The sequence below is a fragment of the Myotis yumanensis genome, unplaced genomic scaffold (assembly GCF_028538775.1).
Source record: "Myotis yumanensis isolate MYYU_CA2020_CCGP unplaced genomic scaffold, mMyoYum1.0.hap1 SCAF_4, whole genome shotgun sequence".
In the NCBI taxonomy this organism is placed as follows: domain Eukaryota; kingdom Metazoa; phylum Chordata; class Mammalia; order Chiroptera; family Vespertilionidae; genus Myotis; species Myotis yumanensis.
In genome coordinates this window covers 58,749,864-58,767,800 of record NW_027223755.1, presented here as the reverse complement: position 1 = coordinate 58,767,800, position 17,937 = coordinate 58,749,864, and the positions used below count along the sequence as shown (strand labels likewise).

General features: G+C 34.3%; 1 protein-coding gene and 1 pseudogene across 2 annotated transcripts in view; both read right to left on the bottom strand.

Annotated features, from left to right (window-relative positions):
- PPIP5K2 (diphosphoinositol pentakisphosphate kinase 2) overlaps positions 1–17,838 on the bottom strand; it is a 68,227-nt gene extending 50,389 nt beyond the window's left edge. The window contains exons 1-8 of one of the 2 annotated variants that reach the window (XM_070412407.1): positions 17,602–17,838; positions 12,697–13,083; positions 9,419–9,614; positions 6,944–7,034; positions 5,390–5,475; positions 4,246–4,400; positions 2,328–2,429; positions 830–991 (exon numbers count right to left, since the gene is read on the bottom strand). In XM_070412407.1, the coding sequence (XP_070268508.1) occupies positions 830–991; positions 2,328–2,429; positions 4,246–4,400; positions 5,390–5,475; positions 6,944–7,034; positions 9,419–9,614; positions 12,697–12,810 (906 nt within the window). In that variant the 5' untranslated portion in view covers positions 12,811–13,083; positions 17,602–17,838. Of the gene's footprint in view, positions 1–829; positions 992–2,327; positions 2,430–4,245; positions 4,401–5,389; positions 5,476–6,943; positions 7,035–9,418; positions 9,615–12,696; positions 13,084–17,601 lie in introns of those variants that run through there. The other variant, XM_070412408.1, reaches the window with a different exon arrangement.
- LOC139009435 (S-adenosylmethionine decarboxylase proenzyme-like) lies at positions 14,171–16,517 on the bottom strand (annotated as a pseudogene).
- Positions 17,839–17,937: the final 99 nt, after the last annotated feature.

Genomic DNA, 17,937 nt, shown 5'->3' with positions numbered 1-17,937 from the left:
CTAGCCGGTTTGGCTCAGTGGATGGCACATCAGCCCATGGACTAAAGGGCACATATCTCAGTGGCAGGCTCAATTCCCAGCCCTGGTTGGGCATGTGTGGGAGGCAACCAATCGATGTGTCTCTCTCACATCAATATTTCTCTCTGTCTATCTCTCCCCCTCCCTTTCCTCTCTCTAAAGAAATCAATGGAAAAATATCCTAGGGTGAGGATTAATAAAACATATAAAAAGAATAATAAAAGTATACTTCCTATAATAATAATAAAAATATTTACAGTAGTAAGGGCCTAACAATATAGATTGAGGGATGTAGTCAAATATCGGAAGTAAAAAGTTTTCTTTAAGAAATATATTTGTATTGCTTTCATGAACATATTTTATTAGATATACTAGGCTACAGATTGGTTGTCAAGACCAGAAGAATACTGAGGATCTCTATTACTTGACAACAACAAAAATCATTTATCAATTCTATGAGTAAATAACACTTACAACCTGTTTTGTTTTTAGTATGTTAAATAATATCCCTAAAAACTGGTTAACTAGTGTTTTGTTTTTTTGTTTTTTTTCATAATTTTAATTTCTGAATAAATTGACAAAGTTCCCTTTTATGTAATACAGAAAGAATACAGAAAAACAAAGGTCTTCATTTATTATATATTTTTATTTTGGGGCACTGCAAGAATCCCTTGAAGAGTACATAAATTGTTCACTTTTATTTTCTCACTTATTTCTCCAATTGTAAGCACAAATAACAAGTTATTTTACTAAAAAAAATAAAATTAGAATTCCCTTTACACAGGTCTATATGGGCTGTATAACATCTTACCTTAAATGCAAGGCAGACTTTCCAAGCAATTAATTTCTCTCGTGCATTGAGAATAACAGGGTATCTTACTTCTTTTCCTTCACTGTCTCGTTCCACCTTGCCATCAAGTGCTGGAGATTTTCGAGCTTCAGCATGGGCATAATCTGGGCCCACTGTATAAACCTTTTATGAATGTTAAAGTATATATTTTATTAAAATATAAAAAATATTTGTCTCCAGATTAGGCTTTCACACATATTTCTATTTACATGTCAAATTTTAAATATGTTGGAAGAAGTTATAAATAATTAATTAGATGGCAAAACTGGTAAAGTGAAGTTCAATTCTCTAGGAAAAAAACTATACTGAGTATTATGAGGGAATACGGGGATGTAACTGATATGATTTTTTAAAAAATTTTTAGTTTAACAAAGGAGAGGTACAAATAACGAAAAAATATTATAGAAATAACTGCCAAAAGACGATTTTAAAAAAGGAGGAAGATGAGGGAGAGTATAAATTTAAAGGCAAACAAGAGATGGAAAGGCACTCTAAGCATAGGTAATAAACACAGAAGAGGGCAGAGGCATGAAATAGCACAAGGTATTCAGGTAAGAGTAAGTTATTTGGCCAGATTTATACCATAAGAAATAAGGTTCATAGGACAGACAGCAGACAAACTATGAAATAAAGATCTTGTATGCCAGTTTTATGAACCTGGTAATTATCCTGTGGTCAATGAGGATCCACAAGAGAATTTTAAAGGAGAGGTTCATGATCAGATTTAAGAAAGAATACTCTGGTTAGACAGACTGACAAAAGGTAAAGCAATTAAGACTTGTCTATACTTTTATCTTTGCCAACAGAAATCACACATTTTTATAACACATTACAGTTGTTGCATATCTCAAAACATCATCTACACCAGTGATGGCGAACCTTTTGAGCTCGGTGTGTCACCATTTTGAAAACCCTAACTTAACTCTGGTGCCATGTCACATATAGAAATTTTTTGATCTTTGCAACCATAGTAAAACAAAGACTTATATTTTTGATATTTTATATATTTAAATGCCATTTAACAAAGAAAAATCAACCAAAAAAATGAGTTCGCGTGTCACCTCTGACACACGTGTCATAGGTTCGCCATCACTGATCTACACTGATGAGTGCTTAGAAACTGTGATGGCTATTAGACCCACTATATCTTATTATTTAATGTCCTTTTAAAGAAGCATACATATTATTATATCACAAAATTGGTTTTTAAATATTTGATAACTATATTTCAATAAAATTTATCTCATTTTTTATCTTGTATTTTTTATTTTAAGCATTTAAAAACATTATTCTATAAAATTTATTTTTTAAAAGGGTCTATATAGGCTTCAGATTTCCAAAGGCTTTCATAGTACAAAACAGATAAAGAATAGACATTGCTAATTAAAGGGTACTCTATTTTTTGATATCACCGGTAAACTCTAAATACGAAATTAAAATATACTTTAATCAACCCTACCTTAACATCAGTACCATCTGTGGGCATAAACTCTTCATATATATATGAGCCCGTTTTTCGTACATTGCTTTCTGGGGAATAAACACTACTTCTACTGCCAATCTGAAAACAAAATATGTCTATCAGCATAAAAAATAAATTATTCCCTTCATTTTTATAATATAACCCTTTAGCTTCTATTTCTATCTTAGACAAAAATAATTTGTTTTAATCCACAAATATTTAACAAGACTGTGTAGGTAACATTTTCTGCTGCATTTGTGACTTACATGTAAGTTAAATAGCATTAAAAAATACAATGAACACTAAGAATAATGTTTCTAAGATCCAACCATGTTGTTGCAAGTAACTCTAGTTCAGTGGTTCTCAACCTTCCTAATGCCGTGACCCTTTTATACAGTTCCTCATGTTGTGGTGATCCCCAATTTCATTGTTACAAACTGAACATAATTAAAACATATTGATTAAGCACAAAATATGTAATTATATATGTGTTTTCCGATGGTCTTAGGCGACCCCTGTGAAAGGGTCGTTCGACCCCCAAAGGGGGTTAAGACGCACAGGTTGAGAACCGCTGCTCTAGTTTGTTCACTTTTACTACTATAGAATTTTCCACCATATAAATATACTGTAATTTATTCATTCTATCAATGTGTATTTGAGTTGTTTCAAAGCTTTACCTATTAGAACATTGCTTTAAACATTCTTAAAAGTGTCTCTGTGGCACATGTGTGCAAGATTGTTTCTAAAGTATATACTAGAAATGGAATTGCTAGGTGAGACTATGCCCATATTCAACTTACAAAAATAATGTCAAAATCTTTTATACAATGTTTTAACAATTTACAATCTCTCCAGCAATGTATGCGAGTTCCCACTGCTCTACATTGCTTGTCTATACTTGGTATTGTAGGACTTTTTAATATTTGCTACCCTAGTGGATATAAAATAGTATCACTGTGTCTTTATTTTGCACATCCATGATTATTTATGCGTATGTGAGTTTTTCATCCTGATATATTACTAAACAATGTAGCTGAGAGGCTATACTAATTTGCTTTCCTGCCAACAACATTTGGGCTTGGGCTTGTTTTCCAACTACTTCCATCTTTTTTATCTTTGCCAATACAAAGTAACTCAATATCATTATCTTTTATTCCTGATTTGCATTTATTTTATTACTAGAGGCCCAGTGCATGAAATTTGTGCACTCGGGGGGGAAGAGGGCCCACTCAGCCTGGCCTGCACCCTCTTGCAATCCAGGAGCCCTCGGGGGATGTCCAACAGTCGGACATCCTTAGTGCTGCTGCGGAGGCAGGAAAGGCTCCCGCCACCACTGCTGCGCTCCCCAGCGGTGAGCCCAGCTCAAGGTTTCTAGCTGAGCAGCGCTCTCCCTATGGGAGCGCACTGACCACCAGGGGGCAGCCCTTGCATTAAGTGTCTGCCTCCTGGTGGTCAGTGCACGTCATAGCATGTGATTGAGTGGTCTTAGCATATTATTAGCATATTATGCATTGATTGGTTGAACAACCGACCAAAAGACCAGACACTTAGCATATTAGGCTTTTATTATATAGGGTGGGTGCAATTTTGAGCATACTCGCAGGTATGTAAAAGTTATTGGTATTACGTTTTTTATGAACTATTCATTTTGGGGGCTGCTGATATTTTCTAAAAAACTGCTGATATTTACCTAAATTTTCCATATGACAGATAAGTAAATGAAAGGTAGAAGGAAAGCAAGTAGCTTCTTGACATTCTGTAGGTAGAAATTTTGCATAAGCAAAATTTTTAATAATTAATATTTAAATGATACATTCTTATTTAATCATAGTTTTAACAAATACTTGATAACTTTTAGTAAAATTTATACAACAATGTATAAAGAATAGTATTCACTAGGATAACAAAAGTTTACCTTTCGAAAAAGTCTCTGACTTCCACCACCAGCAGATGTTGGATAATAAATGTAAACATTGTGATCTTCTGCACTAACTGGCTTCTCTACAAATGGCTTTTGAAAAACTTCCCCATTTACTTCTACATGATCTTCCCCTTCAATCAGACTGCATTCTATAAATCAAACATAATAGCAAGAAAAATTAAAGTACTGATTTTATTTTAATTTAAAACACTTAAGCAAACAACATATACCAACACTTATGATATATGGCATTAGGGACTATAGTTGTTCTTCAAAATCTATAGTCCTGCCATTTCACCCTATCACCCACAGAATTCAGTTAGATATGAAATGATGCCAATAACAAAGTTAAAAAATAACTCCAAAATGCTATCATTTCCTGAAAATGATCCTTATGGGATCATTCGTATCACAGATACCATAGAACATAAAGTTATTTAAATTAGAAAAGTAACTGATATGCAGAGTAAGCAAGCGATCCAATCAGAAAAGATTTTCACCTCTAGACAAATAAGAAAAGTTCCCTGATACAGATAAGTACTATATCAGTGTTTTAATAAATGTTGTTTTGAAGTACAATGAAGTTATCAAAATTCCCCCAAATACTGTTATCAGAATATTAAATCTTAAGAAAAACATTTATCTTGCCTTTTTTAGATTAAGTTATGTATAGCTTATATGCTGTTTTAGGAACCAGGAAAATGAAGTAAAGTGTACTTTAAAATATTAATAAATAGCAATATTTCAAAATTCCTATTCATCAGAAATTTAATTGTGCCATTTTAGCATGAAGTTTCTAATACTTAATTTAATAGTCATAGACGAATCACTTGTTTACCCCAAATCAATACAAATTTATTAAAGCATGTAATTTAAAAATTCTTCCTTATGATTCGCAGGGAAATGTCACACGTAAACCAAAGAAAAATGAGAAATATAACTCCTAGGTTATTATTAGCCTTTTAGCTTACAGTGTCACATTTTAACTGAGTACAATGCTTATTTATTTGGATCATTAAAAAAACTGAATAGAATACCTTAAGTTCTTTAAATTCCTTCCACTTAATTATAGAAGGGAAGTGGCTCAAAAGTATATTGAAAGATAGAAGGTAGCTTGTTTAAAATCTCTTACTCTTACCTTTGGGATTATTTGGATCACGGTTCAAAATTGCATAACGAGGAAGTAAAATACCTTCAGCCTGAAGAATACTATATACTTCTCTCCTGAAGAAAAAGGAAAACAAACATAGTTATTGTTTTATAGTTGTTTCACGAGTATATCACTGTACTCTTCATAAGTATATTATTACTGCTCTACCACTAAAAAAGAAATGTATATTAATTCTCTTTATTTTTTAAATAAAGAAATGTCATTTAAAATATTTAAAAATGTATTCATCAATTAGAACAAAAAATGTATGCATAATACATTATGTGGCATATTAAAATACTAACTTTTAAATTAAGAATGTAAATGTATAAAAAGAAATGGTTAAAGTTGCTACGTTGCAATGACAGAATATTATCGAACCATTAAAAACTTTATACTCTACATAAATTTAATAACATGGGAAAATGTTTACAGTACAAGAGAACAGTGATCTTAATTTTGTAAAATGTGAGTGTAGATATATATCACTTTCTATATGAACAAATATGGTAGATGTAGTGGTAGGGTTAAATGTCTTTCTTTATGCTTTTGTTTTCCAAACTTCTTAAAATGAATATGCATTTGTATATGTACATATACTTATAATACATAAACATGCATTAATATGTAAACCTAAGAAAAATGTTTAAAAATTCTAGATATTAACAATGTTACTATCTGAAAGAATTGTAAAAAACAAAAATAGAAAAACAGATAAACTATAGGGTCATATACTTTCCAAAGCCCTTTCATATATATAATCTTATACTGTAATGCTAACACAAAAGAAAACAGAATGCTAGTGAAATTATAAGGGTAGCCATTAGAGTAAAATGTCAATTAAATGAAAATACATAAATACATTCATTGTTTACCATTTCTCTTAGAAATCCATGCTTTGAGCCTGTTAAATTAATTTTAAGATATATAGTGAAATGTTTTTTCAAATGGTTATACTTTAACATTAAAAATAATCTAATTATAATGAGTAAAGCCCTAATTTCCTCATCAGTCACATGTGTAAGTAATTGTTCATCATTTTCAATGGTTTAGTACGGTAGTCGGCAAACTGCGGCTCGCGAGCCACATGCGGCTCTTTGGCCCCTTCAGTGTGGCTCTTCCTAAGCTTTAGGAGTACCCTAATTAAGTTAATAACAATGTACCTACCTATTTAGTTTAAGTTTAAAAAATTTGGCTCCCAAAAGAAATTTCAATCGTTGTACTGTTGATATTTGGCTGTGTTGACTAATGAGTTTGCCGACCTCTGGTTTAGTAGGCTTTGGAAATTAAACAAACTCGGTATAAGTCCTTGCACCACTACTTGTGGAACTACTTGTAACTTTAGGCAAATTTACCATATTGATATGCTTAGATCTCAAGTTTCTTCATCCATAAAACTGGGCATGAATACCTACTTCCAAGTATTATTTCAAGGATACCACAAATTAAAGTATATGAAAACACCTGATCCCATGTCTGCTTACAGTAGATAATAAATTAATTTTCCTTCCCTTAATTAAACCAACTTCACCACTCACTCACCTATCTTGTATGAGATACTGCATATTCAAGTCATTGATTACAAATGGATTCCTGAGTTTTGCATAGGCAACTGCTTTGTCCAGTGGAAATCCTAAGAACACATATCATTAACATATTCTGTACAATCTCAAGATAAGCTGACACCTTTAACTTTATTGACTTAAATTTAAGCCACCTCCCATAAAAGTTGAATTTCATTATGCATATAACTACTTTCTTTATAGGTATGGAATAATAAACACATAAAACTTGATTTGACATGTACTATTAAATAAATTTCATTTTTTTCTAGTTAATTTGATTGATCAGGCACAGCAAGCCAGTGATCATATTACCAAATTTAGAACATTGACATGTTAGTTAATGCTTAATTATTCAAAATCACCTGATAAAAGGTAAGATTACCTCATAAACAAATAGAAATCTCTATATAAATAAGAATATCACAGTCACCTGGTGATTTTTTAAAAAAATACGATTCCTCTTCTCACTTAAAATATTTTGATGCTTATATATAAATTAGCTGATAATTCAAAGAACATATACATCTTTAAAAATAGCAGCAAAACAAATTAATTCACATGGAACAGATATGTGCTCAAAATATAAAATACAAGAGCAAAATAACACTTGCTGCTACTACTAGGTCAGTGTTAAAATATCAGCTATTAACTCCCTAAACTTTCTAGACTTTGCTAAAATAACTAATTATAATGAAAACAAATCAAATGGCAAATATAGTCTTTAAAAATCTAAAAAGTTTTAATGATTATATGTCACTGTCTGTATTGACATATAATTTTATCCATCAATTCAATTAAGAGAGGCAGTCTACCATAGAGGTTAAGAGCATAAACTGGGGTTCAAATCCTGATTCCACCTTTCACTAGCTATGTGATCTTGGTCAAAATTTTTTAACATCTCTAGGCCTTTGATTCCTGGCTGTAAATGGGTATTACACCAGCCTTACCTAGTAGGGTTTTTGAGGAATTAAATAAAAGTGTATATAAAATACTTAACACAATACCTGGCACAGCAAGTACTCAATAAATGTTAACTGTTGTTATTTCTTAAATGACAATATTTTAATGAATATTTTATCTAAGGAAATGGGTGAAAATCAGCAAGCATGCATAACTTTAGCATTAACTATATTATACCTGTGAATACCTATAGGAAAGAAGTATTAAAGCATACTGAAGTTAAAAATAAAACAAAAAGCTGCAATTAAGGAAGATTTATTCCAAAATTCCTTAGTTTTTAAAATTTAAATAGAAATAGAATCACATGACCACAAATTACAAACCCTTTTATGGAGACTCTCAGAATTCTTCACTTGTAAAGATGTCTCAATGTCTCTAATTTGAAGGCTCCTAACAGAATTGAGCAATAGTCAGCCCCCTGCTTTTGTTGTCGTTAAGAGGAACTTTTTCCTCACCGAAAGACAGCATATGGGATATGACCTTAGATAGCACCTACTTTGTATAGGCAAATCGGTTTTGTAGAAAGAACCATGTGGTAGTAGGAGAAGAACACCTTACCCTCAGGGATAAGCAAATTTTAAGGTTCTCTGAAATGATGTACTTCAGTCTATAAAGGAGACCAAGGCCTTGGCTTCTCTAGAATAAAAATCAATACAGGCTGTGGAAGCACAGAAGGTCTGAACCATGGTCCATCTCCATCTTGCTGAAGGAGATGCTTCTTGAACACCTAACTAACACAGCTGGGGCCTACATATTTGGTAACAAGAACCATATATTATAAATACATTGTAAGTGAGCACATATCTTCTATAATTCTTAGTGAGAAATTCACTTAATTCACAGTCTTAGGTTATAAATTTTCAGATATATATTTAACAATAACTTTGCTTAGTAGACTAACCATGAAGTACTACTTCACTAGGAAGTAAAACTTAAGCTTAATGATATTTCAGTTTGATTTATAGAAGTAAAACCTAAAATTTTAAGTTCTTAAGAAATAAAGTATGAATATGTATATGAGAAATAACAGATCATTTCCTATCTGGCAAAAGCATAAGGGATTAAAATATTCAAGAATTCAAGAATTTAGCCTAAAAAACTTAAGAGGATTTTATCAAAACCTTATTTTTAATAGTGAAAACTGGAAACCATCTAATTTTTAGGATAGTGGTTAAAAATGCTATAGTACTTCCACACAATGATACAATAGAATTAAAAATCAGGTTTTTAAAGAACGATATGGAGAAAAAAACTTGATATAACTAGTGAAAAAGTTAAATATAAAATTACATATACACTATAATACTAAATATATTTCTAAAAATACACACAAAAAAGGCTGAAAATATGTAAAAATGTTTATATCACCTATCTGTGAGAGTAGATGAGTTTAATTTTATTTTTCTAATTTATCTAATATTCTACAATTAACATGTATTAGTTTTACAATCAGAGAAGATAAAAGGGGGTTTCCATCCCCATTCTTTAATACCTTTAGAATGGAAAGAAATAAGACAATCACATAAAGGCCAGTTTTCCACTGGTTCATTCAAAATAACTTCCTCTTCAAATACTATTACTGTAATATATTTAAATAAGGAGATCCTTTCAAGAATTTCCTTCATTGGTTTTGATTTGGATTTCTTTGCCATGGAACATATTCCAACCACAATCTGCCTTTCCGGTGGCTAAAACAGAAAAGAAACAAAAAATCAGGTTGACTTAATAAAAACTCCAAAGTACAGCTATCTTAAATCTTTCTCAGAAGTATATGAGGCTTGTGAATTAATAAAAATGACACATTAACCAAAAAGGCATTTTTCAAAATTATATCATCATAATACATACTTAACAAAATAATAGTTTTCTACAAAGATTTGCAAAAATAATTAAAATAAACTTTCAAAATATTGCTACTATTTTCTTTCAAATTTTAAACTTAAGAAAATACTCCTTTAATTGTTCCTAATATTTATTTACCTTCTTCACACCACAAAGGGGCAAATAAAAGACAAACCCTATCTAATCCAAGTAAAAGGCCAATACGAGTGAGAAAGAATTCTCTTGACTAAAATATGATGTTGTTCTGACTACAAAGCTATACAGTATTAAACTATTTTTGTAGATTAAGTATGAATATTAGTTGGTCAACTATGACAAATTAGAAGGAAATTTTGGAGAAGGCCACACTGCTAAGCAGTGTCAATGCTCTTTGACACCACAATTGTCATACTCTACTATTCCTATTTAATCGTATTGTTCCTCTCTGGCACCACTGCTACAGTTCAAAGGCCATGATTTGGCCTGAAACTAAAAAAGCAGAAAATAAAAATAGTAACTTACGAGTAGCTCACAGGTTTATAAAATTACTTAAGATTCACTGAGGCCTTTGCATTCAGGTGCTTAGAGTTTTATCAAATATATAAAGAGAGCTGTGTCCAGTTTTTCATTGCAATTCTTCTCTCTCTTCCATTTTATTTATTTCATATGACATTATAATCTGGGCTCAAATTATACTAGAGCTAGAAAGTTTTACTGGACTCTAAAAATAAAACTGGATAACATCAGAATTAAATTGGTATTTTTAGCCTAGAATTGTATTTCTTCATTGCTCTAATTCATATAAAATTCAAATTAATATTGGATTTAATTGTAAATCCTAACTGCCCTGGGATCTGCTGTCTTTCTCACTTGTGATCATCCACTTTAATGTTCCCTTATTCAATTTTTTCCTGATGAAAAGCTTCGGCATAGCTCATTAAGGTGTTCCTGAAGTAGATTTCTTAGACAACAAAAGTGCTCCACCTAACATTGCATACTGCTTTACAGTTTAAAAAATTAAAAACTAGTAAGTTTTATTTGCTTACTATAGATAAATTTAATGAATAGCTGATCATTGCCTAAGATGAACTGAAAACATTATAGTTTAAAATGTACAAATAAACCTATATTAAGAAAAAATAATAGAATTTTCCTATTAGAAGAATGAAAATAATTTTTAAAACAGGTCTAAATTATTTAGTTAGATTTAATGTCTAAATGAAATTCTTTGAAATTTTAACATAAGAATGATCTGAAACAAACTTTTATCAATCCACAGGTCAAATAAATCATATCAAGCTCTTCAAAAGTGACAACTACACATCAAGATTATAAACAATTTAATTAGTTCGAATATTCCAAGAACTATATATTAAGCACTGAAGAGTTAGACATATAAAAACTATCTGTCCTCAAAGTTCTTTGAGTCTAATGGGGGAGAGAGTAATAATATAGTATATTATGATACATGAAATAAAAGTATATATGTCAAGGTATAGAAATAGTATCAAGGAAGAAGTGTTCAATTTTCTCATGGGGAAAAAGAGCAAGGAGAGGGGGAAGAGTGGACATGAAATCTGAGCATTTTTTCGAAGATTGAAAAACAGTTTACAAAGCACCCCAAATAAAGGCATTTCATAGAGACAAAGGAGTGCACACAAGAGCAAAAAGGCATGATACAACATGGAATATGTGGAAAATAAATTTGACATTGCTAAAACATAAAAGGTAAAAGGCATGAAAGACAGTACAGGTCTAGATACAGGTGAAAAAAAAAGTCCTTATGTGTAAGACTGGACTTGATCTACCAGTGGTGTCCACAGTGTGGTAAGAACTCTAGAGAAAGGGTTAAGTGTAGTAGAAGCTGAGTCAATAGTTCTTTCCAGTCTAAGTCAGACAGAGAAGCTGTTTTTATGTTTTATTTACTGGCCTTGTAGATAAAACTTCAGAGGAAGAAAAGTTTTAGCTGGTAAGGAAAGCTTGAAAATAATTTTTTTCTGGAGGTGGGTGGTGGGATAGGTTTTAAATGAGTGACAGTCTGATTTGCATTTTAGTTATGTGTAACTGCACTGTGAAAGAATTTAAAGAGTCATTTAACAGCTATTTTGGGTTTGTTTTTACTGCTTTTACCAAGTATAACAGGTTTTTAAGACAAAATTATTTTTTTCCAATTAGAAATATAAGAAACACAAACATAAGTTTGTATTTTAAATCAGTTCTCAGAGTAAAGCAATCTCAAGTTGTAAAGAGAACACAATGACAAGAATAATATTGAACTAATGGAACCATAGCAAAACAAACATAATAATGTGTCCTCAAGATCCAACATGGATGTACATTCCTCAAGTTCCAACATGGATAAACATTCTAATAAATCAGATAAGAGAACAGAACTTGCACATGCTTGTACATACTTAAACACACATGCACACACAATCTGTAGATATGTAAGGTGGCCTCTCCTTCTAGCCACATAATTTACTTAATTCTGATTAGTTAATAAATAGGGATATCTTATGGTCAATCACCACCTGTGTTGATAACATGACAAACCTAAGCTGGTTAAGTAGTCCTACTTTGGTACCTTTGAAATTATTTCCTTCTTTATCTTGATGTATTTGTTATATATTTCTACATACAAAGAAAACCTTTTGATTTATGCCACTTTTTCAACCTAGTCCTTTGTTGTGCTAGGCATATCACTGAAAGACACTATAATAGGAATCATTAAGTAATTTAAAAGTCTGAGCCCTAATTGTATTTCTTGACACACCATAAATTCAATGTCACTCATAAAACAAACTTTTTCAGTTTAAAATATTCCCAACAAATTTCTATATGAAAATAAAAGTCTTCACAATTTCAGATAAAATATTAATTCATCTTAATAATGATCAGTAAAAAAATCTATCCTGTATTGGTCTTTTCTGACCAAAAAAACAAACTTACAGAATCATCCTCCTCCTCCTCATCTTCATCGGCATGGTGGAAGAAATGTCGATAATTACCAGGGTTAATTTCTGTATCTTCAGGCCCAACAAAGAATCTGGCGGATCCACTCATTTTTATTTCATTTGGTATAGGTTATAATTTAAATGTGCTATACTAAAACTGCTTCTACATAAATAGCATCACAAGAATGCATTCTCTTTATACCAGCTGACACACAGGTCTGTTGCAGCTTATTTCTGCTTATACAGTCACTTGAATTGTGATGACACTTAGTTGGCAAATGTTCTTTTGCTCTCAGATATCATTGCTTCATTGTTGATGCAGTTTAGAAAGCAAAGATAGTGAGGCTATTGCTTCAGTGAGATGATTCAGCAATCCTTTTACCTAAAATACAATGAAAAAAAAAATTTTAAATGAAGCTTATAAAATCTGTACCAATAACTTGATGTATACCTTCAAAATGAAAAGATATTTTCTTTCATAAAATTAAGAAATTAAGACTCGGATATTCAATATACAACTTTGTAACTGGACAAACTGATACAAAATATCAAAAAGACCAAACATTAAAATCCTCAAGTGCAAAATTATATAACAAATTAGGAAAAAAATATTTAAATTGTTACAAAATTACATTAAAAGCTAAATCCCTCTGCATATAGTTCAGTAATATCTGAATGAAAAACAACAGATAAAAGGTAATGGAGTTCAATAAACATTGACCCCTATCTATCAGTCTGAAATTACATTAAATCAATTCTTTTTAAAACAGTGTATCACTTTATTGGGGCGGGGCTGGAAGGGGAGACACCATGGTGGGGAACTAAATCAAGTAAAGGAATACAAGTGCAGGAAGCAATAATGTTAATAATACACAAAATGGATAACTGCAATCACTTTCTTAAGAGGACTCAACTCGTGGAAGAAAACCTTTAATTGCTGTTGCAAAAAAACCATCTGTATGAAGTAGAATTTGGTTTCAGCAACATCAGTAGAGAATATGTTCTAGAATTTGGAGGTAACTGGATGTAATATCCTGGCAGCAATTTAATAGAACAGTCCCAAATGATTACGCTGAGGACAACACCTAAGGGGGATGAAAGCCATGTGTTTGGGGAATTTTGGATGATACTTGGAGAAATATTACATTGTGCATAAATCAAATTGAATTGTTATCACAAGTGTTATAAAGTTTCATACAGTAAAAGTTTTTTTCTACATGTACTTCAATTTCACAGCAAGAATGACATAGGATAATTAAACACAGGAGAGAGCATTCAGGCAAGGTATCGAACTCCTTGATTTAAGTATTCAATTCAAAGTGATTACACTATCATTGTGTCTAGGGCTTTCTGCAACAAGGTGGTGGCTATGGAAAGCAATGGCCCCTAGTATCAATATCTAGAAAGCAGCAACACCTTCTTCTATGTGTGTTCTCTTTTTGCATTTTTTCTTAACCCTGCTGTTGTTACTAGTTCTTAGCAAAACTGGTAAAAACAGGTTGTAATCATTGAACGGAGCATTCTAACAATCAAGACATTTAAAACCTTCAATCTTCTGGGGAGAAGAAAGCATTGTGTGCCATTTAGAACTCTGGTTCACAAACAAGATGGTCACAAATTTTCCTGGCCTGAAGACTTCCTGATCAGGTAGGCCCGACTTAAGTTTGTTTCAAAGCTAACATAAGAAAATTCTGGTTCTGGAGTGATGTGAGTAGTCCAATAAGTTCCATCTGATTCCATGCCATTCACTGAATGCCCCCAAGGATTGAACATTGTGGCATCAATGACAGAACCAGGCAACAAGTCATGAATTCCACTCTAACGAGTGACATCCTGTGCAGTAACACCATCTTTCATGTAGAACTGGTCCATAACTGCTGGGTCAAGCTCACTCATCAGAATTTTCAAGGTATGATCTGGCTGACTATTAAGCCTACTCTCTGGGAAATCCAAAGAATACCACAGTCATAAGTCATACATCCCATACAATGTGCTGCTCCATTTGGGAAAACTGCAATAAGAAGCTGTATTTTCCCTCAGAAATTCCAGTGTCAGCACCCTTGGTGAGAAGGCTTCATGAAATTCTTACCCGAACAAAAGAAACTTTAAATTGCGTCCAACCTACTGTGATCCCTAGTAAGTTTCAACAGGGGAACTAGTGCTTTCAGCAAGAGGATGATACCATATATCTTTAAAATGAAATGTCTCTTGGAGACAAACATGTTACTCTCACATAAGCACACTTATAATTGAACATGGCACATCCTTCAAAAGTATGTGCTACTAGATCTTGGGATGGTGCGAAGATTCCCAGATCCTTGATTTGTGTCAGGTTGCTGCCTGGAGAACCAACCTCCAGTAGCCTCGCAGTCCCTTTAAAAAAATGTGAAGCTCCTTCACTGTGAGACTAGCGAACAATCAATAACCACAGAAAATCAACTAAATTAAATCTCTTCTCCTACTGCTGCTGAGGATGGTTCCAGCTGTTATTACTAAAGTTCAGGTCCCCTTATTTTTGGTTATAATTTTATATTAGCTTTTTCTTTAAAAGGATGAATAAAATTTTCCCAGCTTTTGTGAGTCTGTTGGACATTGAGGCAGATACACTTAGTCTCTTGTAGTCTGCTTTTCCCTGTTAGAGAGAGCAGAGCCAGTGCGAGCTAATGTTGCCTGCCGCACTGAGAAAGCTGAATCAAATTTTAAAAGGCCCCAATTTGTAAAAGTACATTTTGCAAACAAACAAAATATATTTTTAGAGAATATAACTATTCTGCATTCTGGTCTCATATAAATCAACAAAACAAGATTAGAGTGAAAACAGTATTTGATTATAACATCAGCCCTTAAACTAGTGGTTCTCAACCTTCTGGCCCTTTAAATACAGTTCCTCATGTTGTGACCCAACCATAAAATTATTTTCGTTGCTACTTCATAACTGTAACGTTGCTACTGTTATGAATCGTAATGTAAATATTTGATATGCAGGGTGGTCTTAGGCGATCCCTGTGAAAGGGTCATTGGACCGCCAAAGGGGTCGCGACCCACAGGTTGAAAAACGCTGCCTTAAACAGATGCCTGTGAACATCAATTTAAGAACTACACATAACAGTGATATAATCTCAAGACTGTTTACCTGTACTTGTTCCTTGATGATATTAAAACTAATTACCTATCAAGATGAAACTACATATCAAATATTTCATTTGATTACTGCTAATATAAGAACTTACTTGATCAAATATGCCTAAGAGTTGAATGCAATGCTAGACAGACTTGCAAAGCATAACTCAGAAACTTCTACTCCCAAATATCTAATTCCAGTAAAATGGGGTGATAAATCTTGAGATTATTTTGACGATTAAATGACAATGCAGACACCATAGCAATTAGCATATGGTAAACATAAAGTAAATGTTAGCTGTTTATATATAGTTGTTATAATTACGACAGAGATTCTAACCTAAACTTAACTGGCACAGAATACATACCATTTTTTCATCTCATGGCACACATAAACTAATAACTAAAATTTTGCAGCGCACCAAAAAATGTTATAATTTTTGCTGATCTGACCAAAAATAGGTGTAATTTTGATTCGCTCACACTGGACATCTATTGTTGTGTTGGCGCTGGTCATTTTTTAAAAAAATTTGACAATCTAGGGAAAAGAGATCAGTGCCCCTGACTAAAGAGTCAGGTATTGCGTGTTTTAAAAATTCTTGTGGCACACTGGTTGAAAATCGCTGCGTTAATCACTTGCTTTATGCAAACCTGTGCTACAGTAAGTTCAGTATTTTGGTTTCTGAAGTACTGCATTCCGCATCACAACACTGATGCTCCATAAAGACAGAGATCATGTCTGTCTTTTGTTAGGCACTCCAAAAAAAAATTTTTTTTTTTTAATGAATGCTTTCAGCCATTGCAAATGTTAGTAAAGCAACTGGAAGCGATGAAGCACGCAGGCAGGACAGGAGTAGCACAGTAAGTCAGCACTGCAGAGGCTGGAGCCTGAAAAACCTGGTTTCTCGTGCAGGTTCAAATGTTCAACAGCAGCAGTCGCTGATGAGGGCCAGTTGTGCGACCTCTCTCAGCCTCAGCTCCTTCTGTAAAATGAGGATAATCATCTACCCCACGGGGTCGTTGAGGGGGTCTATGAGAAAACATGCAAAGCACGTGGCGCACAGCTCATGTCGGCTGTCCTTACTATTTTATCTATCTCCCCCGACACAAAAACTTTATTTTTCATTGTAGAATTTTCGACAGGAAAAAAGCCCCTCGCCGCGTCGGGTAACCATGGTGCTCAAGTCGGCCATGCTTCTCTGACTCCCATTTAGCCTCCCGGCAGGCTGGGCAAGTGTTGCCCACGGGACTCCAAAGGTCGCACCTCCCAGGAAGGCGTGGGGGACCTGGTAACAGAGACCGAGGGGTCACCGCCCTCGCCCCTGCTTCCTGGAAGCGCGCAAGGATGCAACGGACGAGGCGCGGTCATCAGCCCTCAGGCTGGGAAGCTGCAACGCACGGGAACGAGGGTGGGGGCGGCGATGGGCAGGGGGGCAGAGGCGGAAAAACGACAATAAAAATAGCCACTTCTCCCCACCTAAGTCCCCAGACTCGAGAACTGCATACTTTGGGGGAGCAAGACCGCAGCCCGGAGCAGCAGCTAGAAGCTCGGCTGCTCCCTGCGGAGCTGACAATTCTGGTACCCCAGACCCAAGAAATGAAAAAGGGAAGCCATGGAGGAGGAGGGGAAATGGAAACGCGAAACGACCCGCAGGGCGGTGCGGACGTTCCTCCGCGCTGCCTTTCGCTCTGGCGCCGGCCCTCCGAGGCGCGCGCGGCTCCGGCTCCGCAGAGCTCGGCGGGAGACAAAGCAACTGCCCGGCGGCGGCCGGCTGCTCACCCTGGGCGACCAGGTTCCGCATCTCGGCTTTTCTTCGGCCTCGGGACCCTCACCTGCCACGGCTGCGGTTGTCACGCGAGCGGCTGGAGGTGGCCCACACCATACAGATCTCGGTTTCCCTTTGAATCCCGAGGGCAGGGGTGAGGTGTTGGTCAAGAGGCTCCAGCTGTCAGCGTGGACGCGGGTCCTCTTTCTTCAGTAACAGAAGAGCCACATGGAGGTAGTGCAAGGAACTACTACAGCGGAGAGCCTCCGCCACGCCTCCTCGCCCGCCCGCTTCGGGTCTCACTCGGACACCTCGCCGGGCAGAACAATTTCCCGCAGGAGCCAAAGGTT